This window comes from Mycteria americana, chromosome 1 (genome assembly GCF_035582795.1).
Source record: "Mycteria americana isolate JAX WOST 10 ecotype Jacksonville Zoo and Gardens chromosome 1, USCA_MyAme_1.0, whole genome shotgun sequence".
NCBI lineage: Eukaryota > Metazoa > Chordata > Aves > Ciconiiformes > Ciconiidae > Mycteria > Mycteria americana.
In genome coordinates this window covers 189,991,212-190,019,089 of record NC_134365.1, presented here as the reverse complement: position 1 = coordinate 190,019,089, position 27,878 = coordinate 189,991,212, and the positions used below count along the sequence as shown (strand labels likewise).

Genomic DNA, 27,878 nt, shown 5'->3' with positions numbered 1-27,878 from the left:
ATGGCACTGCAGCTAAACAAGTAGCAGCTGGAAGAAATGATGCCAATTTGAATGCTAGTAGATGCAACACAAAGAAAAGCAAACATGTTTCTGTGCCCTACTAAAAACTAGGCAGCACGTGGTGTAAGATATGGCCTAACCTTTTCCAGAAGAGATGATTCAGTGTTGAAAAAAGGACAGAGAGGTTGGTGTAACACCAAAGAACAGGGTACATACGGTATGTTTTCTACTGCTTTAAGTACACCCCTTACTTGGCAGTACTCAATATCCAGGGATACTAGGAAGCATCTGCTGGGGAAAATACACGTTTGCACTCAACAGTCCTGTGAAAGCAGAGTTGCAGTTGAAGTAGTTCTACGGTAACAGAAATATGACTCACACAAGACAACACACAGTGAGATGTGGTGGCAGGTGACCCCGAGCCATGTCCTCACAGTACAGGATTTAGATTGATCAAAACACAGAAATGCCTTTGTAGGAAAATTCCAAACTTTCGGTGCTGTTACTTTTTAAAGGAGCCTCACTATTCTCTTTCCTGATTCCCAAGTTTTGATAATTTTTCCCTAGTGTCTATAGAATACTTTGCATTAAATCATTACCCGAATAATCCAGCTTTTCTTCTGTTTACCACAGTCTGGCTTTGGGTAACCCAGCTTTTCCTATCAGCATTTGAATACCATTTCCTTCTTTTTAAATTTAAAAATGGACTTTACAAAATTTTGTAAAATGAAGCATTTAAGTAACATCACAATTTTTTTGAAATTAAAAGGTTTTGAAAAGACAGGATGCTTTCTGAAGAAGTACCTTCTTGCTTTGCAGGCCTGCTGATTCACAGCATGACAACACCAGGGTCCTAGAACCAACACTGTGTTTGACCAAGATGAGCTGACTGCTGTTAACCTTGAGCAAGATGGGTTATTCTGCACAGCAGGGGAAAACAGCTGCAGGATTTTGTCCTTATGGTAGTCATCTGCCACAAAAAACACATCTTGGACAAGTCACTCAGGATCTTGTAGTGTGCACTAGGATTCCCTGCCTATGTCAAACTCCTGCAAAGCAGCAGCCACAGGCAGGAATTCACATTTCTGCGCTTCCAGTAGCAAAGCCTGACAGAGTGGGAAAGAGGTGGTCTTCCAGAGGCTGAATGGGCACAGACTGCAGTGATAGACACCCTGGGCTTCTGAAACATGACAGCTGATGTGTTCAAACACGTGCCTCCGTTTTCCATCGTCGTCCTTCCCTACACAGGGTTCAGTGTATGTCGGCTTTTGGACTCACTCATGCCTTAAGTGGCAGCACCAGCGAGCACAGCGATGTGCCTTGCACCTGCAACAAAGGTATTCTGCAACACGGCACCCCTATGTAGCAGCTCATTGCCAACAAAGGAGGATGCTCCCTTACTTTCCTACATCCCCCTCCCATTCCCAGACACAGTTCTGGCCCTTTGCTCACGCCGGTGATAGCTCTCGTCTGGCTCGTGAGCAGGTTCAACTCACTAAGTTTACAGAACGCGCCCATCAAAACCTAGGCTTTTGCCAGCTGATGGAACTCAATTGGCTTCCCATTGGCACCAGCGCCAATGTAACAGAAGCGGCAGGAGTGCGTGACTTGCAGTGGGTTCAGCCTTTTTGGAAGCATCAAACTATTAGAATGACTCAACATCTCACAGGACGTAGCCACAGGTATCTGGCACAGCAAAAACGTTTGAGGGGTTGCAGTATGTATCCCGCCTTTAACGCCACATCCTAATACCTCTGGCCTCCTGTCTGGCTTGCAGCGTGAGCAGGAGGTGGCATTAACCACCAGACTTTACACAGTGCACTAACAACTTTTTCCAACCTTCTCCAAGGTCAGAGAGCAGAGACTGCAAACAAGGCAGAGCCACCTTGCAGCCTGCAGGCTGCCAGCTGGACCATGTGTAAAACCTCATCTAAGGACTTCAGATGGACTCCTACAGTACAGCTAAAAATGCAGTCTAATTCATGCAGAAGATGGATTGGCCTTGTTTCAGCTCTAAGGCCATGGGGAATCCAGACCTGTAGAATCAAAGAACCAGCCTACAAATTTCATTGCTTTTCATTTCAAATGCAAAGCCAGCAAGAAGACAGGGAGAAGAGAGACAAAAAGGCAATTAAGAGTGACATAGATGAGCAAGAGAAGATAGTACAAATGAAGACCGAGACAAGAGACATGAGGAGAACAGGCATATATAAATTTTGCAGAAGCTTCTACTGGTACAAGACTATCTGAAATGACAAGAGTTTTTTTGTAAGTGAAAAGAATAAGTGATCTTTTGAAAACAAATGGTCTGCCGGTTCTGTAATAGTTGATGTGAGGATTAAGGCATTTAGGTAGCCTGTTCCAGAGGAAAGTGCTACTGGTAAAAGCTACTTCTGACACCTTCAGCAGTCTGAGAGCCAAAATGTTCCAAGGAAAGTGGCTGGATGTTGAGCTGAATTTCCTGGAGGGACCTTGGAAGGCCACAGCGCCATGCAGTCAGGCCTCAGGAGACCCAGCATGGCCATCCTTCAGGCTGCTTGGAGAGCTTTTTTTTCCGGCAGCTTTCCCTTCTTTTTTCTGTTTTATTTTTAATTAAAAAAAAAAACTCCATCCTCCTGGATGGAGTTAAACTTTGGGGGTTTGTAATATCTGTAAATTTTATGGGAAACTAGCCCAGATCTTGTAGTTCTGACACATCCTGTATTTTATATTGTTCCAAAAGACGTACATCCACTGCTTTTATTATTTTTGTATCTTAAGCCACAGTCCCTACCTGAAAGGCTTCTATAGCGGATGTAACTGTATGTGTATGAAAATGAGGTTACTATAGAGGCTACACAACTTTTTTTCAAATGCTTCTCAGTAATATGCAGATGACAGCACTTTTTCTGATATTGATTGTCACTGCGACTCCATTGAATCTCCACTGAATTTTGGAGATTATAAACAGGATGCTCTGTATTTCTAAAATCTTGGGGTATGGAATCAGTTCCAGAAACAGGGGAACCCCAGAAGATGGCTTTTGATCAGTAAGTCTACATCATCTGAAAGGAATGGGAGAGGTGCAAAGAGTGAGCCATGAAGTATACAATATAGATGATCCTACTCTCTCCATACTATCTATCTGGCACATCGTAGAGATATTTAAATGGTGTGGTTAAAGACTAGGTGGGGAAAAACCACAGTGGTGTGCAACTCCTGCAGCTCCATCTGGTTTATCTGAACAGAGCTCATTCAATTAGCTCAGCAAGTCTCTAATCAGCAAAAAAGATCTTAGTTTAACCACTGCCTGCGTCACCACTGCAGAAGGATATAGCTCCCAAACTGAGCTGCCCTCTCATCTGACCATGTTAGCACGTAGCTATGTGTTAGTCTTTTCAATCTAAATGTTAACACCCCTAAATTTAAGGGTGTCAAGTGTCAAGATTAGTTGTGTTTGAAAAGCCCTCCAAGCTTAGCAAGACACTGGCTTCTGGATACCTGCCCAGAAATGGTTCTAAGAGTTTACTTAAGCCCGTGTAGCCTCTGCAGCAGCTCTGCGCTGTGCTGTGATCCCCTACCAACAGTGATACGAGACAGAGCTGCAGCAGCAGTGAGACCTTCAAAACTTCCTTCACATGTTGCAGGAAAACAGCAGTAGGAACGGAATACTTGGCATGCTGTCATGAGTGCAGCACTTCTCGTAGCAGGAGAAATCACAAGCAGGACTCTTACGATCAAAGCTGTTCTGCCTGTGCCACAGATTTTTTATTTTGCTGTTTTGCATTAGAAACAATGAGAGCATTTTTGCATTTTCATAAATAACATTCTTGGTCAAAATCAGTTTACCCAGAAAGCTCAGCTGAACAGCTTTTTTTCTTCTTAATTCTTCTAAATCCACTGCAAAATTACATCAGTTCTCAGGAAAACAATTGTTCAGACAGGCCACAACATTTTTCCTCCCATCCAGTGCTCTCTCCCCCAACAGTTTCAGCAACCCTGGAGTGCATTTTCCAGGTTTGGAGGTATTTGCCGTTTGCTGACTAGTGGCAATGGCATTGGGCCCTAGAGCTTCTCACTGACATTCACTTCTTTCTCCTTTAATTTCCCCATTTTATTTCCTTCAAATGCACTGAAACAACTGGCAATGTAAATGTTAATGAATGATAGGCTCATTACATGGGCCTAGGTTTGCCTCCAAGTTTTAGCTGATCTGTCTTAGCCTTGTGAGGAGTGTACTGTGAAAATGCTTGGAAGGCCAGAGGTTTGATTATATTGGAGGGCAGTGGTGGGAGGCCAATTATTATTTTGTGAAGTTCTCAGAGCATAAGTTTTGGAGGCGAAAATGGGAAAAAAAAGTCTTGAATGAAAATCCAGAGTAAAGTATGTCCCCCAGATTTTTGTCAGGATGCTAACAACTGCTTATCCTAAACCGAGGGTCTAACCTCACGTCTTCAAATATTAGGCTAGACATGGTAATGTTAAAATACTTCACGTGCACTAGCGCTTAAGGTGCTGCCACAAAAAGTGCAGCTGAATTTATAGAGCAGATGATCCTCTTTAGTGTACATTAAGCCTATGGACATGCCATGACACCGACGTTAAGTATTGCACTGTAAATACAGAGATGTATGTTCAAACATCACTCTGAGGTCATATAGGCTTTGCTCTGTTGATTCTAGTTGACTGTGGCCATTGGGGTGAGGAGCCAAAGGTGGCAAGGCGTAATAGTAGTCACTTCAAATTTTTGATGATGGAGACTGGCTGGTTTTATTTGTACTAATGCATTAGTCTATCTTGGCTCCAGTATGTCTCCATTTTAAAATCTTCTCAAGCATACGTGGAAATGTTTGCCATCACTGAATGCCACATACCCAGATATAGATACTCTCCACACCACTCCCAATCTTACTTCATACTTGAAGAGGTGCTTCCAAACATGAACTTTAAAAGGTACACTCTTCAAAGGGCAGTCAGGAGCTCTGTGGGACAGGTAAAAATATGCAATAAATCTCCTCTCTCAGAACTGCATCTCAGCTCTCGCTGCCTGTGTTTTGAGCCCAGATTTGAATGTCTGAACTTTTCCCCGAGTAGCACATGACAGAGCGAGTTTGTGCCAGGTTCCAAAACCAGCTGCCAGAGACCTCTCCTGACCACAGACTGGAGCCAGTGCAAGCAGCGTGACCTTACTGTGGGGTCACTCTGCGCTGCTGTATTAAAAGGTAAGTCTTTTGCTTTCTGCTTTACACTTCCGTAATTGCATTAATGGATTCATGTCTAAGTTACTGCAAGCACTACAAAGAGAAAATACAGCACCTACAAAATAAAAGTATGATCACAAGAAAACTAGGAAGAGTAGTGCAAATTAAAGCCATTTATATATTTGTAGAGAATGCATAAGATCCTGTAGCAAATACATCATGACTTTTGGTAATGTATTTTTTTTTTATTTTATATCAACTCTATATTTTATATCAACTCTGTGCTGTATTTTACATCAACTCTAAATTAATCACAAACATTTGTTAACATAAACCTTGTCTACAGAATACAAACTTACTATGCCTTAATACATTCAAGACATTCAACATGTTAATTAATAACAGTGGCAATAATGATGATGCATCAGCTAAAATATTATGCCAACTGTGTTCATACACAGTAATAATTCAGACCATCCTTTTTCTTAGTTTAAAAATGCTCAAATGCAGAGCAAGCACTGAAAAACAAGTTGGAAATCATAAAAGAATTGTACCCAAAATTTTGCAAATCTTCATTGTTTGGCTTCGTTTCCTGCTACTATACACTATTAGCATAAGAATTTGTGTTTGAACTAAGTCAAAATAAAGCCATGGTGCCGTTTGCCAGAGCATGGAAAATAAAACATTGCATTGTAAATCACAGCTCTCTCCTTGCAAACTACATGATTAAAAAATGTAACAACTACAGTCACCTTAATATTACTACTGTATCACACACCAGACAAAACCTGAATGCATATATTCAACAATCTTCACCTCTCAGATTTCTACTGGACATTTGCATTAAAAGACTAAAGTTATCTGATCACCAGTACATTCTCCATGAGTTATATATGCAAGTCCATGTGTGCAGTATATGCAGTCTGTAGCTTTCATATTTTTCATACTAAAAATATTTATTAGCTAACAGTAGTTAACATTGTATGCATGTTAATATAATTTTTAATTCTTTGAGATAGATATATGGATGATAACAGTAATGTTGAAATATTGGGGGGGATAGCACAAATCTGTCTTTCTCCCCTTGGTGCCTCCTGGTAAATCCCTAGCTATTCCTAGTTACAGTTTTTAAGCTAGTAGGTCCTTCGTATTAATGGTATAAAAGGGCAAATAAAGGACTTCAAAATTCTGAATATGACTGAAATTGCACTGATAGTGAAAAGAGGCTGGAGCAGTGCCTGCTGCTGTTCACATCTCTGCAACTGGGCTTGAGCGAGGGGGTGCAATTCTTACATGCTTCTTCCTCGAGGCTTTAAAAAGATCTCATCCCATATACTGCACTTCTGAGCTGTTAGTAATGATTCTTCAGGGTACTTCTGTGTAGTACTGCCCACAGGTACATGTCAGGAATAAAGGGACTGACACCAAAAGATGGAAGCCCAAATTGAGTGCCAAGAGCAAGACCTGAGCATCACAGGAAGCTCCTACCTCCTCTGAGAATCAGAAGAAAATTACTTTGATTCCTAAATACAGATTTACAAGCTTAGCCCTGAACACTCTAGAAAGTGGCACTGCTCCAGCAGGGCTGGGACATGGGGCTTTCCAGCTGTCAGTCCAAAACCCAGCCCTTTTTCATACTTCTCTTTCAGGGTTAACATTTTGTAACTTGGGGATGCAAGGCCAATGCCACACTGTGAAAAACCCTGTAGCTCTCTGAAGACCAGACTCCTGCATCAGCACCGCTGAAATATTTTATCATGGCAAGATCTCGGGTTCTTATTATCCTTCTTGAATATCCGTGATCTCCATAGTTTTGTTTCCTTAGCTATGGAAATACGTCATAATTTGTCACAACTGCATTCAATCAAAAGAGAAGCTATGAATGAATAAACACATTTGGTCAATATATCTACCAACCGTTGCGGTTGTTTTCAGGAATGGAGAATATCATCAGAAATCAAGGAAATTATGAAGACGAATTTTCATGGCCCTTCATTTTCAGTGGGCCACAACAATCAGAAGATCCAGTCTTTGTGTTTGCACTTTTCATGTGAAATCCTCAAAAAAAAAAAAGAATTGCAAGTCAAAATCACTGCCCCGAGCCTCTGTCTGCCTCGGTGAAACTCCAACTAGTACAGAGCTGTTGTACCTACAAGCGGTCAGGTCATTCCTCTGGCAAAGCTGACCCTCAGGGAAGCAGCTTGCTTACAAGTCAGGACTGCATGCAGAAACTGAAACGGTGCCTTTTGTGTTCAGCAGCAGCAGAACTGTTCAATGAACTAATGGAGAATTTGCTATTTTTCTGTCTGTATTTCTTGTATGAAGCATGTGAGTGCGGGCTTTGGATAAAAGCCAAGTCTTTAAATAGCACTGGCTGCCAGCAGAAATCCAAAGGAGTGGATAATGGTCAACAGCTGGCTAAGAAGTAGTGGCTAAGAAGGCCGATAGCATCCTGGCTTGTATCAGGAATAGCATGGCCAGCAGGACTAGGGAAGTGATCGTGCCCCTGTGCGCAGCACTGGTGAGGCCGCACCTCGAATACTGTGTTTGGTTTTGGGCCCCCCACTACAAGAAGGACATTGAGGAGCTGGAGCGTGTCCAGAGAAGGGCAACGAAGCTGGTGAAGGGTCTGGAGCAGAAGTCTTATGAGGAGCGGCTGAGGGAGCTGGGGTTGTTTAGCCTGGAGAAAAGGAGGCTGAGGGGAGACCTTATTGCTCTCTACAACTACCTGAAAGGAGGTTGTAGCCAGGTGGGGGTCGGTCTCTTCTCCCAAGTAACAAGCCATAGGACAAGAGGAAATGGCCTCAAGTTGTGCCAGGGGAGGTTTAGATTGGATATTAGGAAAAATTTCTTCATGGAAAGGATTGTCAAGCATTGGCACAGGCTGCCCAGGGAAGTGGTTGAGTCACCATCCCTGGAGGTATTTAAAAGACCTGTAGATGTGGTGCCTAGGGCCATGGTTTAGTGGCGGACTTGGCAGTGCTGGGTTAACAGTTGGACTTGATGATCTTAAAGGTCTTTTCCAACCTAAATGATTCTATGATTCTATAATAAACTCAGATTAATAGAAAGAAAGAAAAACTGTCCCCATTTCCATGGCATTGCTCTTAAGTGCCTGGCTGGGGCTTGCTCCCTTTGCCCTGCTGCAGAGGAGTTTGAAAGCAGAGGCCAGTTTCTATCCTGCTATTTAGGGGCCGACCACGGCTCTGGGCAGCCCAGCACACCGTACCCTGCACGCTCTCACCGTGTGTCTGCAACACCCGCTGTAACCAAAACCAACTCCTCAGCTTCTCTCTCAGATGTTCATCACAAAACCATTTGTGAATGGTGAGGAAATGCACCAAAAAGACAAGCAGCATAATTTACATACATTTGATGTTCAGCATAGTGCATCTGTTGCATGGTTTCCATATTCATGCTGTTCTCAGTGGAGAATCATTTGCTTTGTGCTGTAAGAGCATACGCCCCCGAGCCGCCTTCTTTTCTCCGCATTCACTTGCTCCTGTATATATTAATTATTTCAGTGGGATTTCTTCCTGGTTTCCTATCCCCATAGAGTTAAAATGATTTGTTCTATCAACCCTCACAGTAGGTGGATAAACATTACTAGCCTCATTTCATGCATGGCGAATCTGAGACAGGAGGGTTATGCACTGACTGCCGTCGCAGAGAAGAGCGGCTGTAAACACCAGTTTTGGCACACGGGAATTTTTTTGTTGCCTCCCAGGTGCGTACTGTGCTCCCGCCCACGCCATTGAGCTTTTCAAAATTGAAGGACGGCATAACCTTCTAGGAAAAAAATAATGAAACCAAACCTAACAGGCACTGTGCACATCACGGCCATAGTGGGTTTCATTTACAACAGAAAAATATGTGTGCTCAACTTTGAATGTGCATATATCTTTTCTGTCTCCCGACGCACTTCACTTGCTTGCACACATGTAAATGTTTGTGTGTTGAGGTGTGCACGTGTGTCACGATGTCCCAGATGGGAAATTTGCTGTCATTTAACGCCCGGTGACCCACAGGTGGAGGAATAGAGGACTAGACCACATTGCAGAACAACTCAAAAATAAGCAGATGGAGGGGGCCTGTGGCTGCCCAAAAGACTGTGGAGGACGGATGCCATTTCTTGGCATGGCTGAAACAAAGCAGCCTGACCTCACAGCACCTCCGTAATCCTTCGCTTACCCGGGGATATCCAACACCGCCTTGGCTGGACATTTGGGCACAGTCATTAAACAGTAAGGAAGCTGACGGCAGCTAAACCACCTGACACACATAAGGGTTTTACTTGCTCTTTCAAATGTCAAAACCAGGTCAGAACTATGAGACAGCAAAATCAGACGAGGAAGAATCCTCAGGGCAGCAGCTAATGCAATTAGCATAGCTGGGAGCTGGTGAGGCAGAGCGGGCAGCGGCCATCCCTCACCTCAGCATGGCTGCACAGCTCGCCAAGGGTTATTTCAGGCCAGAGAAACAGCCAGAGATGATTCCCTAGCCTCCTTGCGACCTTCGTGCTCCTTCTTCCTTCCTAGAAATGTCCCTCCCTGAGGCTGCACATGATTGATAAGTTAATAAAGGGGATTCAAGGATACAGGAGATCTCTTCCAAACCCTTTATCCCGCAAAACCTACAAATCTATGCAGAGGAAGGTAATATTTCAGTGTTAAATTCTCCAGCCTCCAGCAGTCCTTGGCTGAAGGGCTTCTTCCTGAGCCAGAAGTGCTTAACAGCCCTTTCTGCATTTTTTCCACGACTCTTTCTAATTGCTTTTGCAATAATCTAAACTTTTGGCATCCACAGCATCCTGGAGCAGTTAAGTTCCACACTATAACTACACACAGGGTGTTAAAAGGAGACTTCTTTTGTCCCTTCTGAACCTGTCACCTCCTAATTTTCTTGATGTTCCCATACTTCCCATATGCTGACAGGCAGTGAATAATTGACCTTTTTTAACTTTTTCAATGCCGCTGTTAGTTTCAAAGACGGCCATCATACCCACCACCCCAGATATCTCTTTTTAAAGCTGGTGTGTCCTGTTCCAGTTTATTATTTTGCTCCCTGCCTCTCTTCTTGGTACTGTTACTACTTCTGTCATACCCTTTTGACACTGGGAAGCCAGAACTGCACATGGCATTTGACATTTGAGCATACAACAATCATATACAAAATGTGTATGTATATATATACAGATACTTACTCTGCATGTGTGTGTGTATACAGACATATATTTGGCAGGGATGTTTCTGGTTTTACTCTATTTCTTTCTTAAAATGTCGCTAACAGTTTAGTCTCCTGATCAGCACTGAGAACTGCTCTTATGTTTTCACAGAAGTATCTATTATCACTTCAGGCAACTCTGCCCTGAATTGTATTCATTAGCTAAACTGCTTTTTATATGTAAAGTTTCTTGGCAGAAATACATGAGGTGGGCTGGTTCCTCCATTTCTCCTCTCTACCTACAGTATCACGGCCCTGCAGATAAACTTCCACGTGCCCACTGGCCCAGTGAAGGAACCAAACAGTGAGGAACATCCTGGTTCATCCTGTGTGAAAGAACTGACAACTAATACAGCAATTTTTCAGATAAATATGGAAACTGTGCAGCCAGGTGTCAGTGTAGAATGAGGCAGGCTGAGCTCCATAAGGATCTGAGCATCAGACAGACCCCTAAATCCACTTTAATACAGGTTATGACCCATCCTATATTTACAACACTCACAGGGGAATGGGAGGACCCAGCCCCCAGCCCTTTTTCAGTAAATGTGTGTTCTGCAGAGCAGGCTGGAAATCTCCATCATCAGGAGACCTGAAAAACAAGGTAGGCAAACATCTCCCCAGAGTGGTGCATGTCTAACTAATCCCCCTGATGCAAGAAGACTGGCTGATTGACCTCTCAAGGTCCTTTCCTACCTTAGTCTTAAAGTGCCTGAGATTATCAGCCATCTCACAGATAGATAAACAGATCAGCCCTTATTTTCTCAGAGCACATTTGTGGGGGACAGCTTGCAAAGAGCTTCTTCTACCATCCTTCCATTAAAATTCCCCATTTCATAGTGTCTCCTACAGTACTGCCGTACCTTTCTAAAACAACATAAACCAGAGCAATTAAAAATCACTCAGAAGCTGGGTGATACCTCGTAAACCTCCAACATATCCTTTGTTGTTCAGGTCCCTTTTTGATTTTCACAGAAGAGGGGAATATAGTAGACACAAAATCCTTATCAGAAAATAATAAATAACAAATCTGTCTTGGGATCTTTGAAAATAACAGCCGGTTTGTATTCGCAGCTGACAAGCGTTATGAACTCAAGTTACTGTATTGCCATTTCGGAAGCTCTTTTCCAAAAGGCAGACTTTTAGTCCCGATGCCTGCTTTCCTCTACAGTACTTAAAAGTGATGCTTTGCACAACTGGGAGACCAAAAGCTCGATCTACCCATTTCCCTATAATGCCACCTTTATTCCTGCCATTCTCCTGGAGCATCTGCAGCAAAGTTTGCTTTATGAATGTAACTGAGTGTGTTCCTTATTTATTACCTGCTGGCAAATCCAGTGCCAGAACTTTAGGAATAACACCATTAACATGCCACGCGCTCTGATGATTATTTCTCTATTGACAAAACTGAGAGCTCACACTGCATAACAATGAACTAAAAAGCAAGTAGCGATGCATTAAAATGGCAGAACTCAATTTCAGGCTTCAAAACATTTGTGAAGCAAATGCCGTTTTGAAAAATGGCAACTGAGTGAGTTTAGCACAGCAGGATTAGTCCCTCTAATGGTTAAAAACTCAATAGACCCAAGCTCATCACATGGGGATGCTAATTATCTGGAGAGAATGGTATTTGTGTGCAGCATCCAGCTGGCCAGGAGCCCAGAGAGGTTGTATCAGTTACAGGTCCAAGATCAAATTTTTTTTGCACTGGTCCTAGGGCATTCCAGGTGATGTGGGAATGACACCAGCACCAGTGGAAAAAGTTCTGGCCTCCTACCAAGGTGAGCAGAGCCCTGCTTGCCACCCACCGGCCCCTGTCCCGCCATCTGGTGGGGTGTCTCCGTATGTCACAGGCACCCAAATAAGTAGAAAGTCTTACATCCAGAGGGCAAACACAGAGATCTAGCGAGGGGAAAGTCTTCTTTGAGTCTTCTCTATGGGGATCGCTAAGTTAACTGAGGATACAGTTCAGCTCAACATCTTCGGGGAGAAAAATTAGGCAGAGAGGTTAGTTGGCCTTAGAAAAATGCTGTTCAACTTTAGAGGGGTGTCTGTAGATAGAAGCTGCAACCTTGGCTCAAGTTGCAGTAAAACCAGCTGCGGTTGAGACGGAGCCATGAGCAGCCTCGCTGGGACCCTCTTCCCCCACATCTCAGCGGCTGGGTTTGCCCTCGGCCCTTCCCTCGCTCCCCGCCCGCCGTAGGCTGCAGCCGTGCTGGGTCTGGCCCTGTGTCTTGCTGGTCCCAGCCCCGGCTCGACTTCGGACCTTGGTCCCGCTCCGCTGGCCTCGCTGGGGCACCGTGGGAATGAGCCCTTGCCGGGCAGGACACTGCCCCTGCCTGCCTCGCCACCCTCCCCGCTCCCCTGCCCTTAGGTAGCAGGCCCTGCTGCTCCATGAGAAGTCAGATTCAGCTCACTTAACAACGGGATCTAGTGGTGAGCCATCTCTGCTGTGGAGGTTAAATAGGATGAATTCCACCCTCACTCTTTGCAAAGTAATTGAATCAGCCAGGCATGCGCTGATATTTTTTTTTTTTTTTTGTGGATGAATTTATAAATCTTCCACTCTGCTGTAAGAGCAGATCTCTCTGCAGAGAGATCCAGGCTTACTGCCTGCAGGTTAAGCAGAGTCCCGGCAAGCACAAGTGGTTAAATCCCTGCTCACCTTTCCCTTAGGTTTGGCATGGAAGGAGCCCTGTCTGCAGCATATCTCTAATCTGAGCCAAAGGACTGTACCACATGGAATTTAAATAGGACTAAAGTAGGGACTCCTTTAGGATTAAAGGATTAAAGCTCTGGGCGCTGCAGAACCTGAATGCTTCTCCCTCTGTGCACGTGATTTCCATGCAGACCCATCTTGCCATGCAGGACAACAAACACATTCCTCTCTGACAACATCCCTTTTCCAAACCCTCTTTTCCATTCTGAATAGGGATACGAGGATTGTCCATTCTGAACAGGGACACGAGGATACTATTTTTATCCCAATTGTGTAATCAGCCTAAACAGGTGTAAATGACAGCACATAGTTCATCTAAGAATCACTGGGTGACACAGAGTAGGGCTAGAAAGGACCTAGAGGCAGTCTGTCCCTCTGCTGTGGGGCAGGATCAGCTATTATCTGTGTCATGTGTCATTCATCGTGGATCTAACATGCTTTCTGATCTCACCTGAGCGGGTTTCTAGCCTGTTCTTAAAAACCTGCAGGGACAGAGAACTAGGTAGACAGCCTATTCCTTGCTTCTCTATTGACAGTACTGGAAAGCATTTCCAATGCCTAATCTAAAACTCCCTTGCAGCAAAATAAACCAACTCATATTCCTCCTACTCATTCCCGCTGCTCTTCCGAACCCTTGCCGATTAGTCCGTACCTTTTTCAAAGTGCACTGCTAAAGCTGGAGTCAGTGCTCCAGGAGGTATTAGCAGCACAGAACAGAGCTCAGCCCCTCACATCTTTAAGACAGCAGAAGTTTCTTAGGCATAACATCACCATTTACATATTCCAATATGGCATGGGCTTTTTTTAAAACAGGTAAGACAGATGGTAGTAGGAAAAATTTCTTCATGGAAAGGATTGTCAAGCATTGGAACAGGCTGCCCAGGGAAGTGGTTGAGTCACCATCCCTGAAGGTATTTAAAAGACCTGTAGACGTGGTGCTTAGGGACATGGTTTAGTGGTGGACTTGGCAGTGCTGGGTTAACGGTTGGACTCAATGATCTTAAAGGTCTTTTCCATCCTAAACAATTCTATGATACTATGGTTCTATGATTCTGGTTCAGCTTTGGATCCGCCAGTACCCCAGATCTTTTCTGCAGAACTGCTGCCCAGTTCTCTATCCTGTTTCTGTAGCTGATTATTTCTGCTCTGCACTCAAGAGCATGACATCAGAGCAGCCATATGGAGTGCAGCATTAGCTCAGCGTCCCCTGGCATTTGCCAGCAGCAGAAGCCTAGGGAAGAGCAGAGGACCAGGGCCAGAATAAGGCAGCACTTCCCCCATACACCCCTCAGCTTCTAGCAGTGTGCAGCTCAGAGCTTGCCTGAACCTCGTGTTGCACCTTTGCATTTAAAAGCCTTCAATGGATTTTCCTGTAGTAAATTTGACTGCTCTGGCAGTCATTTGACCTACTGGCCTTGTCCAAGTGCCTTCTAGCAATTCAGACCATTTGTCCAATGTGTCAAGATCATTTTTTAATTCTAATCTCAATCTCCAATACGCTTGTGGTCCTTCCCAACCTAATGTTGTCTGCAACTTTAATGAATGCACCCTCTGTTCCAGCATTCAGCACAGTAGTGAAGCACTGAACGGTAGCAGACCCAAGACAGGAGTAGGCCTTTCTACCATAGCTCTTTTAGTCACATGGTTATGTTGTCCCAAAAAATCAGGGTTCTTTTACCCGGTGTGTGAAACGCCAATACACACACAGAGCAGAGGTCTTTTATTGCATATTTGTGCAGATATGGGTGCCTGTCTCAAGACAGCACACCAAGCTTTCAAATTAACAGTTGTTTATACACAAAGCATTAACTTATTCAACTTCCTAATACATATGCAGTATTCTTCTATTTAAATGATTGCTTAAAATCTCTTCGCCCAGCACGTACATTAGTACGCATGCTTAGTCATTCTTCTTCACCTTCATCATTTGAGTCGGTGATATAATTGGGGTAGGTGGTCCGTGAGTCGGCGGTCGCGATCTCCCCCTGCCGGAATTACCTTTCCCCTAGTTTCCTTCCTTTTTGGCAGATCTAAGCAGTTCTTCATGGTTTACTAACTAAGGCTAGTAATACACCAGTTAACCTTCTGCTTTCGACAGCCACATCCTGCTTATTAGACAAAGGTAAATTGTCTACGTTCCTATGGAGGTAGGGTAGGGCTCTACAATGGATTTCTATAGCAGCATCACCATTATGTGAATTGCATACTTACATTTGATTATTACAACAGATGTTTATAAGGTTACTAAGCCTCAAACGTGGCTGCAGCTTTGGGCAGCACCTTGCTTCAAAGTTCTTATCTTGGCAATTCCGGTCCTGTTCTTCCTGAAAACGCACTAGTTGCAGTGCAGCCTGACACCCTCACACATCCCCACTGGCAGGGTTTTAGGTGAGCTGAGCTGATGCCTGTCGTGTCACAGGTCAAAAGGCTTTTCGTTGCCGTGCAGTGACCTCTCTGTCCGGTTGTAGAAGTGCAGCCAGCCATCAAGCAAAGCGGAGCTGTGGGTGTACAGCCAAGGAAGATGCAGAGGATTTTCAGGGACGGGACCCAGCTGCAAGGGGAAGAATTGTAAATACTGTAAAGCTCAGGGTAACAACACCTACGTTTCTTCTGCGTGCAGGAGGGGTTGTTGCTGAACTGAAGACCTTTCTTGTATTCTAAAAAGTGATGCCTTTGTCTGGGATATCTTCATCTATCTAATCCCGTCTAACATATTCTATTATTTGTGAATAGATCAGACCCAATGAGCTACACTGATGATCAAAGCTCAACTCTTTCAAGTACCAACCTTGGGATCTGGGATTCTGGCTTAGTACCCTGCTGACATAGATCCAAATTACAAATTTTGGCTTGAGATCCAAAAGGCTCCAAGGATTGCCAGGGACTGAAAGGCTGGCTATATTGCGTAACCTAAACACACCTGAAAGAGTCAAACTGATGGCCTGGTTTTCTGAGGTCAATTCCCAATTATTAAGAAGGTTTAGCACCTAGAGATCAAATCTTTATTGCCCTGAAACTCCCTGCGGAAAGAACTTGAACAAAACGAGTTAGAGCTGCAGTTTCCATCTGGGTGGGTGGAATGAGGGGCAACAAAAGTCACAGCTCCTGTTTCAGTCCTAAATTCCAGCCAGATTTGTGGAGACACACGCTGATCACGGGCTTGTCATGCACCCTCTCTCGCAATGCAAGAGCCTTCGTGCCAGGAGACACGGTGGGGAAGGGGGCACTGGGCACAGACGGCCCTGCCAGGCCTCTCTGCAGTGCCAGGTCTCACTCAGTCGTTTAGTCTCCAATTTTACAGTTTCTCTGTACCAGGAGATAGATATATATATATATTTTTAGGACCCTCTCCCCTGCATCCAGCAAATGATGTAAAATATCACCACTACTATGTGACTTTCACAGCCTTTTACAAAGGTTAGAAGAACGCACTGGTGCCCTCCCTTAAGGTCATCGCCCAGCCTCACCTCTCCCTTCAGCCTAACCTCTCATTTATTTCCACTGATGCACCTGGCAAGAGACGTAGCTGCAGGCAGGATCTCCTCCCTTTTCATACAGCTCAACGGGAGTTGCCACGATGGGCTGAAAACGTACTGTTTACTTAGAGAAAGAATGGTGAAGTATCAGCTGTCATCTGCCATTTTAATCCAAGGCACAAACAATTAGTTGAGCACAGTCATATCCAGATGCTAATATTTGATGGAAGTGAGTAACACTGCAATAATTCACGACTAGCTGAGATGTGTCTTCCATGAGAAAGGCTTCTCGTGAGACTGCAGACACCCTCCTAGAAAATCCTCCTCAAATGATATTAAAAGCCTCATCTATAAAAACACAGGACTTCCACCAGTCCTTGGGGATTTACACGTCTCCAAAGATGAGGTGCACTGTCAGGAAAACCTGTCACATCATTTTAGATGTCAGTTGGCACCTAAAAAGACCCTGCTGTGGAGGGACCACCTTTTTAACCCCCCATTCTGGAATGTATTAATCCCGGCTGGATGCGAGAGGTGCTTGAAGGGGCTACCTGCACAGAAAGCAGGCAAGGAACACTAAGGTTTTCTTCAAATGATGCTGGTTTCGGGGGGGCGGAGAAAAAAGCATTTTCTGATCTAGTTCATCACAAAGTATCAGCACATGACATGATTATCTGTTTACATGGCATCACAGGAAATTTTCAGCACTGGTACCTTGGTGAAGTGCTTCTTGCAAAGCCTACACCAATTAAAATACCACTAACTTAGTCCTGGGATTTATTCAGGATTGTCTGAGTTTAAATCAGTTTTAAAAGCAACTCAAGTTAAAAAGATGCAAAACCTTGTCATGTCAATGCTCCTAGTCTCATTTGAAGCTTTTTCAACTCGATACTGATTTAGCTTAACTCCACATCAAGTTGGTGTTCACACAGGAGCTTTGACCTATTTAACCGACGCCTTTTTAAATAATATCTCCCATTTCACAGCTGCAACTCTGAATGTAGACCTACAGGCAAAGCAACCTGAGGGTCCATCTACCTTAGCAGTTGTGCCAAAGGGTTTCTACCCTGACCCCAGTAAATTGAGTCAACCGCTGAATTTGTAAGAGGTTTCAATACTACTACAGAAATATTCAGTTTTCTAGAACAATCTCTTCAAAATAAAACCAAATTGAAGCACACCTACTAACTGGATGTTTTTAGCTGCATATTACACTACGGAGAAGGAGCCAAATGTTCCCGTCACTCAACCCACTGCTGAAGATGTAAGTTGCTCTTTTCCTACTGCGGTTTGTAAAAAGAGGGGCTGTCTTTTATCAGGCCAGCTGCCACTGAGAAAAAACGGATAAGCTTTTGGGCAGGAGCCCCTTCTTCAGGTCTGAAATAGCAGCAGTAGTCTTGAAGGTGAAAAACAGCAGAGAACGACTTATAAATTTAATTCGATTACGTAAGCAGCCAGACCATATGAAAAAAAAAAGGGCACTGATATCTGGAGCAAAGGAAGGGATCGCAGGGGAGGAAGAGATAAAACCCGAGCTCCTCTGTCACACACAAAGAAAGCAATGAGTAATTTACTGCCTGAGAAGGGTGCGGGACGGGGAATTGTATCCTGTGCCCTGGTGTCTCTGTCAAGCCCAGGATCGTTAGCAGCGTTAAGCATTTTAGGTCCTATGATGTCTTTTGAAGGTGTTGTGTCAATGTCCCCTAAGAATCAGGGTTCAAGGGAGGTCTAAATTTATTTCAACTGTGACAGGCTGCTGCAGAAAAGTATGTGCAAGAGGGAAAAAAGAGGCCTAGGTATTACTGTCCTTCTGCCTTTCATCTCGACCCTGACTGCTGGGCTTAATCTCACTTATCTGTGGAAAAAGATGAAAAATATACCGGCCCCAACCAGTCCTTTCGCAAGCACAGAAGTGGTGTCTCTGAACATACCCAACTCATCTCAGGGAGTAGTAACAGGAAGAGTCCAACAGCTTAATTATTTCTCCATTTTAAAAATATGATTTATTCGGAGAAGGCACAGCACTCAGTGCAGTGAATACATGTCATGGCCCGTACGAGGTGTCAGGAGCTCCTCAGCAGGGAGCGAGCACGGCCCACATTGCAGTAGTCATTACAGATGATGGAGATCATAGCGAGACACGCTGTAGGTGCGAAGGCGGCAGCTGGAGGCGGTCAGGGCAGCCGATACACACGTCATCAGGCTCTTAATGGAGGGAGAGCAGCAAATGACGTCGTGGCACCCCCGACCGCGGGGGAGACCCGCGGCAGCGCTTCCTCGAGGTGCCTGGGGAAGGCTGGGAGCGTTCCTCCTTGAAAACTGAGCTGGTGCCAGAGCTGAAGAGTAAGATTCATGCCCAGGTCAGGGAAAAAATCAGCAAGAGGAAGGCGGCTACAGCCGCTGGGCAAATCTGCCAGTCAAAGCACAGCGAAGCCCACCACCGCGACCGACCGTCCTCACCCCCTGCGCTCGGCTGAGGGCAAAGAGGGCTGACCTTCGACCGCTGCTGCCCCTGCCTCGACAGCACAGGCATACGGCCGCCCTCCCGCCGGCTCGGCTGTGCCGCCGTGTGCGGGCAGGCGGTGTGGGCTGCGGCAGCCTCCCCCCTCACAGCCCGCCGCTCCAACGGCCTGCGAACGGCGCCCGCCGCCGCCGCCGCCCGCCAACCGCCCAACGGCCGCGCGGGGGCGCCGCGCGGGGCGGGGGCGGGGGGAGGAGGGCGGGGGGAGGGCGCGCGTGCGCGATGACGCGCCGGGACGTGCCCGCTATATGAGCTCCGGCAGGCGCTGACTCGGCCCTTTCCGCCTCGCTCCCGCCCGCTCTCGGGTCGCTGCGCAGAGACCCGCGCCGCCGCCGCCATGATCATCTACCGGGACTGCATCAGCCGTAAGGGCGGCAGCGCCGCACGGGGGAGGGGGCCGGGGCCGGGAGGGCCGGCCGGCCGCTCGCTCGCTCGGTCGGGGGAAGCGGCCGGCCGCCGCTTGGGCCCGGCCGCTGGGCCTGGCGGTACCGCGCATGTGCAGTACGGGCGGCCGCGGCGGGGGGGGGGGGGCGGGAGGGTGTCGGGACCGGGGGGGAGGGGGAGGGGGGCACGGACCGCCCGGGCCAGGCCGCGGTGCCCGGGCTGGAGCGCCGGGCCCGGCGGCGACGCGAAGCCGGAGCGGAGCGTGGCCCGGAAGGGCGGCGAGGGGAAGGTGGCTGAGGCCCGGCGCGGGGAGGCGGAGGGCGGAGGCTGACGCGGCGGCGCCCGCCTGTGTGTGTGTGTCTGTCCCCCGCAGAGGACGAGATGTTCTCGGACATCTACAAGATCCGGGAGGTGGCGAACGGTCTGTGCCTGGAAGTGGAGGGGAAGGTGAGTGGCCCGCCCGCCCCGAGGGAGAGTGGGGGGAAGCAGGCCTCGCTGCGGTGACTCAGGGCCCGGCCGCTGCGTGGAGCCGGGCCGGTGGCGGAGGCAGGGTTTGGGGAGAGGGGGCTGGCTTCCCTGTGAGGGGCCCGAGAGGGGAAGACCCACCACAGCCTGGTGCCGGTGGCCGGGGTAGAGCTGGCTGCTGCCGCAAGTGGTGTGTGAGAGGGCCCGGGGTGGCCAAGCCGGAGTGCCGGCGGTGTAACGAAGCTTTGGTCAGGCACCGGGAGAGGAGCCTGGCTTAAGAAATCTGTGCTCGGGCTGCAGTCAGATTCCTTGCACTTAACTGTGGCTCTGAAGTCATGCCCTGCTGTCAGGTCATAGATGTGTAAGAGCGGTAGCATTAAGATTTCTGCAGAGCCGTTAAGTTTTTTGATGTCTCTAAATCTAGATGGTCACCAGGACAGAGGGTCAAATTGATGACTCTCTAATTGGTGGCAATGCCTCTGCTGAAGGTCCTGAGGGAGATGGAACAGAAGCCACGGTCATAACTGGTGTTGATATAGTAATAAACCACCACCTTCAGGAAACCAGCTTTACAAAAGAATCCTACAAGAAGTACATCAAGGACTACATGAAAGCGTAAGTGTCAGTAGGCTTTTTCTTTAAATGAGATTGCAAAATTGTTAGGTCATTGAGATTTTAAAAACAGTGTTGAACTTTGTTCCTAGTAGGTGTTAGTTCTGATACAGGTGCCAAACTGGCCGTGAACTTCAATAATGTCTTAATACTTGGCAAAACTGGAACTCTAAAGAATTGATACTGGAATATCTAAGTTTATCTTGGCTAAGGTAGAGGACCTGATCATGCGCTTTGGCTATTATTTGTAACCTTGCTGTTTTCCTTCTGATTGCTCTATGCCAGACCTTCATGGGGAAGGAGGTAGGGTGGTGAAGAAAGCTTCAGGAAGCTTTTCTAACTTGACAATTTAAATGTCCTGATACAATGTATCTGAATGGAACTTTTTGCTAATTCAAGGTATAATCTATGTTGCTCAGTGTTTATTGGGTTAGCATTAAAGGTGAAAACACTTTCTCTGTGATACTGATGGACAGTAGTCTTGATGCTGTGGAAATGGATTGCTAATTTTTGTCTACCACTAGACTAGAAGTAAAATGAGCTTCATATGAGTGGCAGGCACTGTTCTGCTAATTCGCTAGCAAAACTAAGTTAAAATTTGAGGGCTTTGAGAGGGAGAGGGCAAAAAGAGTAAAATCAAACAGTTTGACTGCCAGTAACTTTCTGCTCTGACATGATGCTGCACAGTGAAGTTACTAGGCTAGAACATGTTTTCAGAGCTCTTTTCCCTTCCAGAATCAAAGCCAGACTTGAGGAACACAAGCCAGAGAGAGTAAAGCCTTTCATGACAGGGGCTGCAGAACAAATCAAACACATCCTCGCTAACTTCAAAAACTACCAGGTAATGAAACTTATGTCTCCTTACAGCAGTATTGCAGTGATACAAGCTGCAGTTGGTTCACCTGCTGAACTAGCTTGTGGAGAGTTTTGAGGGCTCCTGTTGTGAGGACATCTAGCTTACTCTTCTCTGAGAATATTAGGGGCTCAGAGTCAGGGAGGAGAAACAGTGAAAGACTCTTGGGCATTTAGGGATCTTGCTTCAGCTTGCAACACTTGTAGTTAACTACATTTGTAGTTATCACCATTTAGGAACTGTGGTGTTAAAGACTTGAAAGATGGGTCAGTTTGGCCCCTGCTGTGTCTCACTCCGCTGTTCATAGCGGTGTGGTAAAGTTGTATGGTACTAAAATGGGCAAGCTGCAGAAAGCAAAATCCCTGCAGCTGGTCACGGAGGCCTTCAAACTGAACTAGTAGATGTTACAGCTTTCTTGTGTAAAATGCACTTTCCCCTGGTAGCTCATTAAATGTCTCAGTAACACTTTTCTCTGAAGTTTTTTGTAGGAGAGAACATGAATCCAGATGGTATGGTGGCTCTTCTGGATTTCCGTGAGGACGGTGTGACCCCATATATGATTTTCTTTAAGGACGGCTTAGAAATTGAGAAATGTGTAAGTACTGACCTGAGTTGGATGAATGCGCCTAACTACATGATTAGCTCTTTCAATGCATCACTTGTTCTGTTGAATCCCTGTTAAAGTTGAGCAGTAACTGGCAGTCTAACAACTTAAAAGTTCATCTAAGTATGGCCTAATTGCTGCTTCATATTGTACAAAGTGGCTGAAACTTCCCTTGTATACTGTTGAATCATACTCAAAGGGGATGTAGTTTCACTGCAGTGATTCATTGTGACTTAATGGCTAAGAAATGCAGAAGGAATCGGCTTGGTGAGATGTGTGTAATTGGTAATGGTTTTAAACTATTAAAGAAATGTCCTCTGAAATGGAGCATTTCTACTTTGGATTCCTCTTCTGGGGATTAATTCTGAAGTACCTTACATGATCACATTTCATCTTTCACTTAATCTGATGCCCTTGTTTTGTTATGCAAGAACCATCTGTTTAAATATTGCCCTAAATTGGGAACATAGTTATACTTGACTGACTGCTTAACTTTATTCTATCTGGAATCTCCAGTTGCCTGAGCTCAGGCAGCTCCTGTGGTCTGCTTTCTCTTTAGTTACTCTGGGTTGGAATGTGGTTGCAAAGAAACAGTATTTGGATCCAACACTTGCATTTTTTTGACTTATTCTGAGAGCTGTGGAAGTCACTGCAGACTAGCAGTGTGGGATCACCAATTGCTTTGCCCAGTCATTGTGGACTTATGAAGCCTGTTTATAGCCAGCTAAATTTATCTGTAAAGCCTCTTACAGTCTTTCTGGTATGTAAGTCATGTAAAGATGAACCAACTTCCAGTGTGGAGCAGTAGCCCAACTAGAGAGAGACTTTTTACTGGCCCAGACACACCACCTCCTGCAGCTTGGCTGCAGGGTGGCGTCTGTCCTGGACCCTAGAACAGGCAGTCACCTGGAAGGTACCTCCTGAGCAGAAGCTTGTGTGCTTCTCCCCTCCTTGGGCAGACCTTTTGGATGTGTAATTCGGATTACCCCATCTTGAAGTAGATGGGGTTAAAGAATAGTAGCAAGGTGTTCCAGCAGACAAAAAACTGTTCCAGCTTCTTGGTACAGCTCTTGTAAGAGACAGCCTGTACAGTGTAAGCTTTAGTACTTGTTTAGGACACGCTCTTATTTGAGAGGAAATCTGAAACTTGGTATGTAAAGCAAAAAGGGTGTGAATCAGTATCTTGTCTGGCTTGCTCAGCAGCTGATGCCAGTTGCTCTGTATGATTGTAGAAATGCTCAGCATCCTCTGATAGACCATGAGCACTTGTCCTGTTGCTCTCTGGTTTGCACTAAGATGCAAAAATAACTTCCTTGCGCTTTCTGCCTGCCTGATTGTGGCAGCTCAGATTGAATTAGGGAATACACAAATGATATACAGAAACTTACTCTGACTGTCATGACCTTGAACTAATGCTTGCTATTCTTGTTTCAGTAACAAATCAAACAGTATGGTTTTGGATCACCTGTCTTCATAGCTGGCTGCTGTTTCTTCTTCATTGGCACAACACCAGGAACTGGCAATGTCTTAACAACCGGACTGATGTCATCTTGAGCTTTATTCACTTATTTTGACCCTGATTTGGAGTGGAGGCATTGTTTTAAAAAAAGAAAAAACCCAAACATCTGTCATGTAGATTGTCTAAAATAAAAATCATTTAAACCCATTCTAGGTGATGCCTTTTGGTCTAGTGTGTTCCTTAGGGTGACTTGCAGGAGAGGTTGCAGCAAGATTTGGTCCAAGGATGTCCAAGGATTTGGTACTGTCAGTAGTGTAGCCTGGTCCTAGTGCACTACAACTTGACTGTTTCCAGACAGGCCTCACATAGTTTCTACTTGTGGCATTGGAGCGCAAGAGCAGGCTGAGGGAATAAGGCAAAGCTCAAGAAATGTCATCGTAGTGGAGTGGACCTTCTTCATCTTTCATGATTGCACAGACACTTCTATCTCTGGAAGATACCAAAATTAATAAAAAAACCCCAACAGAATGGAATATGTGCTACTCGAGCTGAGTGCTGGCTGAGCTGCTTTGTCAGACAAGGATACTTGACTGTCCTCAGTTGTAGTATGACTTCAGGATTAAGGTAGGAGGATGGATGGAGCACTAGTCTAGCACTCTATCTGATCCCAGGTAGTGGGGACATTGTGGGGAGAAGGGTGAAGTTACTAGGTTTTCCAACACAGCCTGGCTGTGGCACTAGCTCCTCTGTGTTTGACAGCTCTTCAGGAGCAGATTAACTAGAACTCAAGTTCCAGGATTTGGGGGGTTTCTGTACTTGCCTTCTTTGGGAGAGAAATGTTGGAATGGCCTAGTGCTATCCTAGGCTTATCACAAAGCAGGTGCATGTCTGGGCTTGAGACATACCCGAGTATAACGTCTGCTCCTGCTGTGCTCCTTGTTAGGAAATGCATCTGTTTGACAGACCTGGAGCAAACAGCCATTGCTTCTCTGGTTCTTGCTGAGATGCAACAGTAACAGGTTCCTTGCGCTTTCTACCTGCCTGACCTTGTGGCAGCCTGGATTGAATAAAGGAATACAGACACCTTCACAGAGCCTCAGCTGGGGCAAGGGGGTTTATGTTGCTGCTGACAATGTGATTGTGTGCCTGACCAGGGATGTTGCCTTGGACTGCAAGTCATTAAGTGTTGCAGGTATAGGAGGTTAAGGTGCCTGAAAGGGGAGGGCATGACCCACTTGCGAGCTGTTGATCTGTGCGGCCTTGGGCCTCCACTTCAGCAGAGTTTTGGCATCTTGGCTGTCTTGTGTCATGTTTTGGCCCCTTGTGCTGGAGGGCTGAGGTGGAGGTAGGTTTCTGCAGGGGTGAGATAGATGTGGGATGGGAGGAGTGAGATACTGCCTGTGGGAGTGGGGTGTGCCCTAGTTATCTCAGAGGTTCCTGTCTGGTTTAAACACACCCTATTTTAACTCTGTGGGAACTTCATTTACATACCTTTTTTTTTTTAGCTTTTCCAAGAAAGTGTCTTGGGTCAGCTGTGCTTCTGGCTGAGGTACAATTTTGGTGTAACCTGAGTAATGTAAATTAATGCTCCTCTGCCTTCACCCAATGGGGCTGAAAGGCAGGTTCAAAGCCTAAATAAAATCGCTGTGAGCCAGCTCTTGCTTTCCTTGCAGAGGATTTGTTTAATGGGGCCATGTGAGGATGCTATCTTACCCTTCCTGTTGCATCTTTGTTAAAAACTGAGAGCCTTAATGTGAGGGGAGAGTAAGCACTTGCTTAGTTTGAGACTTTTGCGTCTCAGTGGGGTAAGTTTAGGGTGGGCAGGGCAGTGCTTTGCATGGCCATGCAGCCCCTGGTCTGGCTGTGCAACCCCCAATACCCCTGGCTTCTGCTTCCAGTGAGTCAAAGTGTTTAAAACTGAGCAGAGCTGGGATGTGGGAGTGAAAACAGCTCTTGCCCATGCCTGGGTGCTTGGCTAGTTATGCTGAGGCTGGGAACCCTGGGCACAAGCCTGGAGCAAATTGCTGTGTGGCAGCTGCTTACAAATGATGAGGTGCTGCTTTGAAAAGCAGGTGCTGAAAAGCATGATGAGCACAGCCTTGCTGTTGGGTTGAATGGCTTATGGCAAATTGCATGCCCTCCTGTCTGTACTCCAGGCTAATTGTGATATTTAATTGGTGTGTGCAAACATGCCTAACTAGTGGTGAGTTGCATGTTCCTATCAGTCTCATATGCTTTTCTGCGTGGTGGAGCCTCTGATGGGAAGTCTCCCTTCAGCCTGTTGTAGGAAAGTGTCAGTTCAAAGGCTCTTGAGATGCAGGATCTTGTTCTGTTTGTCTCTCCAGCGAGCTGCAAGAGAAGTGGTTTTGCTGCTGGCTGCACCGTGCTTTCCAAAAATGCATTGCTGCCTTCAGTTTCTCAGGGAAAAGGGCGAGTCTTGCTGCTCTGCGGTGTCAAGCCTGCCAGGCACCAGGGAGGAGAGGTTAAACCACACTTGATGGTGGGGAAGGACCGTGGCAGTGACAAGCAGCAGTCTCAGCCACGCTGCTGTGGTAGCTGCCTGCAGTGGAGGCAGGGTGAGGGAAAGTTGGGATCCAGCTCCTTGCGTTGGGAGTTGCTACATGCTGTTAAGTGGGAGGTCTGTGGCTGGTAAATGCACTTGTCAACAGTCTGTGACTCAACTCTTGAGTTGGAAATGAAGTCAGTGTATTTCCTCGTAACCTGATTCCTCCTCTTCTGGCCTCTCTTCATTTCAAGCAGCTGTTTTCTGGGGCTGGAAAACTAAAGTGATTTGAGAAGGCAAGGCTTCATGCTGCTGTAATGCTACAGCTTTGGAGTTAACTAAGTTGATAGAAATCCCCCATTGTAACAAATTATGGTGCTGCTTAAAGACAGCCTGAACTGAAGGATAGCTTTAAAACCTATCACCATCTTGTTTTAAAACATGTGTTTATCAGGCTTGTATCTCACATTCCTGGGAAGATATTTTCTGTGGCTGGAAGGGCTGTGCAGCTGGGAAGGATCCAAATAGCTTTTCCACTGAGTTTTACAGAGTGGGTTAAGCGGCTGGGTAGAAACCTTTCCTCTGCTGGCTCAGGTCTCAGCCCCATGGAAAGCCAGGAGGCTGCTCCTGCACTCACCATGAGCTGTCTGCTGGAAGGGGAAGGAAGGCTGATTGCTTATAAAGAGGGGAAAAAAACCCTCCTCCCTTTTTAGTTTTGTCCTTTTGTGGTTAAGGGAGTGATGTCTTGGGGCTGGAGGAACCAGCTACTGTGCTGGGCATGTGTCTCGTGGTCCCCTTGGCCTTTCACCCTCCCACCCCACCGCTCCCCCTCAATGCCTGCTCTTTGTCTCGCAGTTTTGCTGCCCCAGCTGGGTCTTGCCCTATCTACAAATCCACTCTTTTTTGCCCTCTCAAAGCATCCCCGCAGTGTCTCCTGCCCACAGGCTGTGTACAGGGGTTCAGCCGAGCACTGGCAAAAAATCCCACCTCCCGTGGGCTGGTGACCGTGCTGTTAACATCTGAACGCTGCTGCAGCAGCTTGTTGCTCCTTGGCTGCCTGCTTTGAGGAGAAAGGGTGCAGACTCAGGGATGTTCATGCAGTGGAGGGAACATCTGGTGTGCTAGGAGAGCTGCTGGTGGGGCCACGGGGAGCTGGATACCCCATTGCCCCCTCTGAGGCACCCAGCTGAGCCAGCCCAGCTCCATCCCTTGGCTTTGTCCACTCAGCATGGTCAGGGGGTGGGTGCCAGAGCCCAGGTGGGCAAATAGTCCTGGAGCCTTGTGCAGCCCTCAGCTTCAGCACAAGGAGGGAGAACCTGGGAAAATTTTAAGTGAATGGATGTAGGGAACAGAGTTGGGTTTGTTTTGGTAAGGAGGGACTTACCGTAAGCTTAGGACATGGTTGTTGTCAGAGAAGTAAAATCAGATTTATTTTTTTTTTTTTAAAGATGTAGGAAAAAAATAAAACAGCTGCAACTTGCTTCCTTCCCTTAGCAAGTGTCTGACTGTTGAACTGGCTCGGGCTAGCCTGCTGCAGTCCTGCCAGTGTTTTCAGCAGCAGACGACTAGGGAGGATGCTTTTATTAAACAGCAATAGTATCTGCATCAAGATACCGCTGCTTTCTCGCATCCTGCTGCTGGCTTGGAGCATGTAAGACACCTCCCTCCACTCCCATGGACCTCTGGCTGCGTTTCAGCTCTGCAGCCGCTCCCCCAGGATGCGTCTGCTGTTGTAAACTGGGATGTTTCACCCTGCAGCAGCCGGCAAGTAAATCTCCATGTCGCTGCTAGCCCACAGCAGGAGAGCAGCAGTTAAACAGTGTTCATTTAGCTCGGAGATAAATGTCTCGGTAGGAGGAAAAAAAAAATCTAGCCAAGCCTG

At 46.3% G+C, this 27,878-nt stretch overlaps 1 protein-coding gene and 2 non-coding genes across 3 annotated transcripts; all 3 read left to right on the top strand.

Moving 5' to 3' along the window:
* The first annotated feature begins 19,323 nt into the window (after positions 1-19,323).
* On the top strand, positions 19,324-23,700 carry TPT1 (tumor protein, translationally-controlled 1). Its single transcript, XM_075489259.1, has 6 exons — positions 19,324-19,481; positions 19,874-19,947; positions 20,390-20,580; positions 21,313-21,418; positions 21,909-22,025; positions 23,469-23,700. The coding sequence occupies exons 1-6, from the start codon at positions 19,454-19,456 to the stop codon at positions 23,469-23,471; spliced, it is 519 nt and encodes a 172-aa protein (XP_075345374.1). The 5' UTR covers positions 19,324-19,453; the 3' UTR covers positions 23,472-23,700.
* On the top strand, positions 23,274-23,403 carry LOC142405082 (small nucleolar RNA SNORA31). The gene has a single exon (XR_012774057.1). It is a non-coding gene; the product is annotated as a small nucleolar RNA SNORA31 (small nucleolar RNA).
* A 739-nt stretch (positions 23,701-24,439) lies between the features above and the next one.
* On the top strand, positions 24,440-24,575 carry LOC142405083 (small nucleolar RNA SNORA31). Its single transcript, XR_012774058.1, has one exon. It is a non-coding gene; the product is annotated as a small nucleolar RNA SNORA31 (small nucleolar RNA).
* Positions 24,576-27,878: the final 3,303 nt, after the last annotated feature.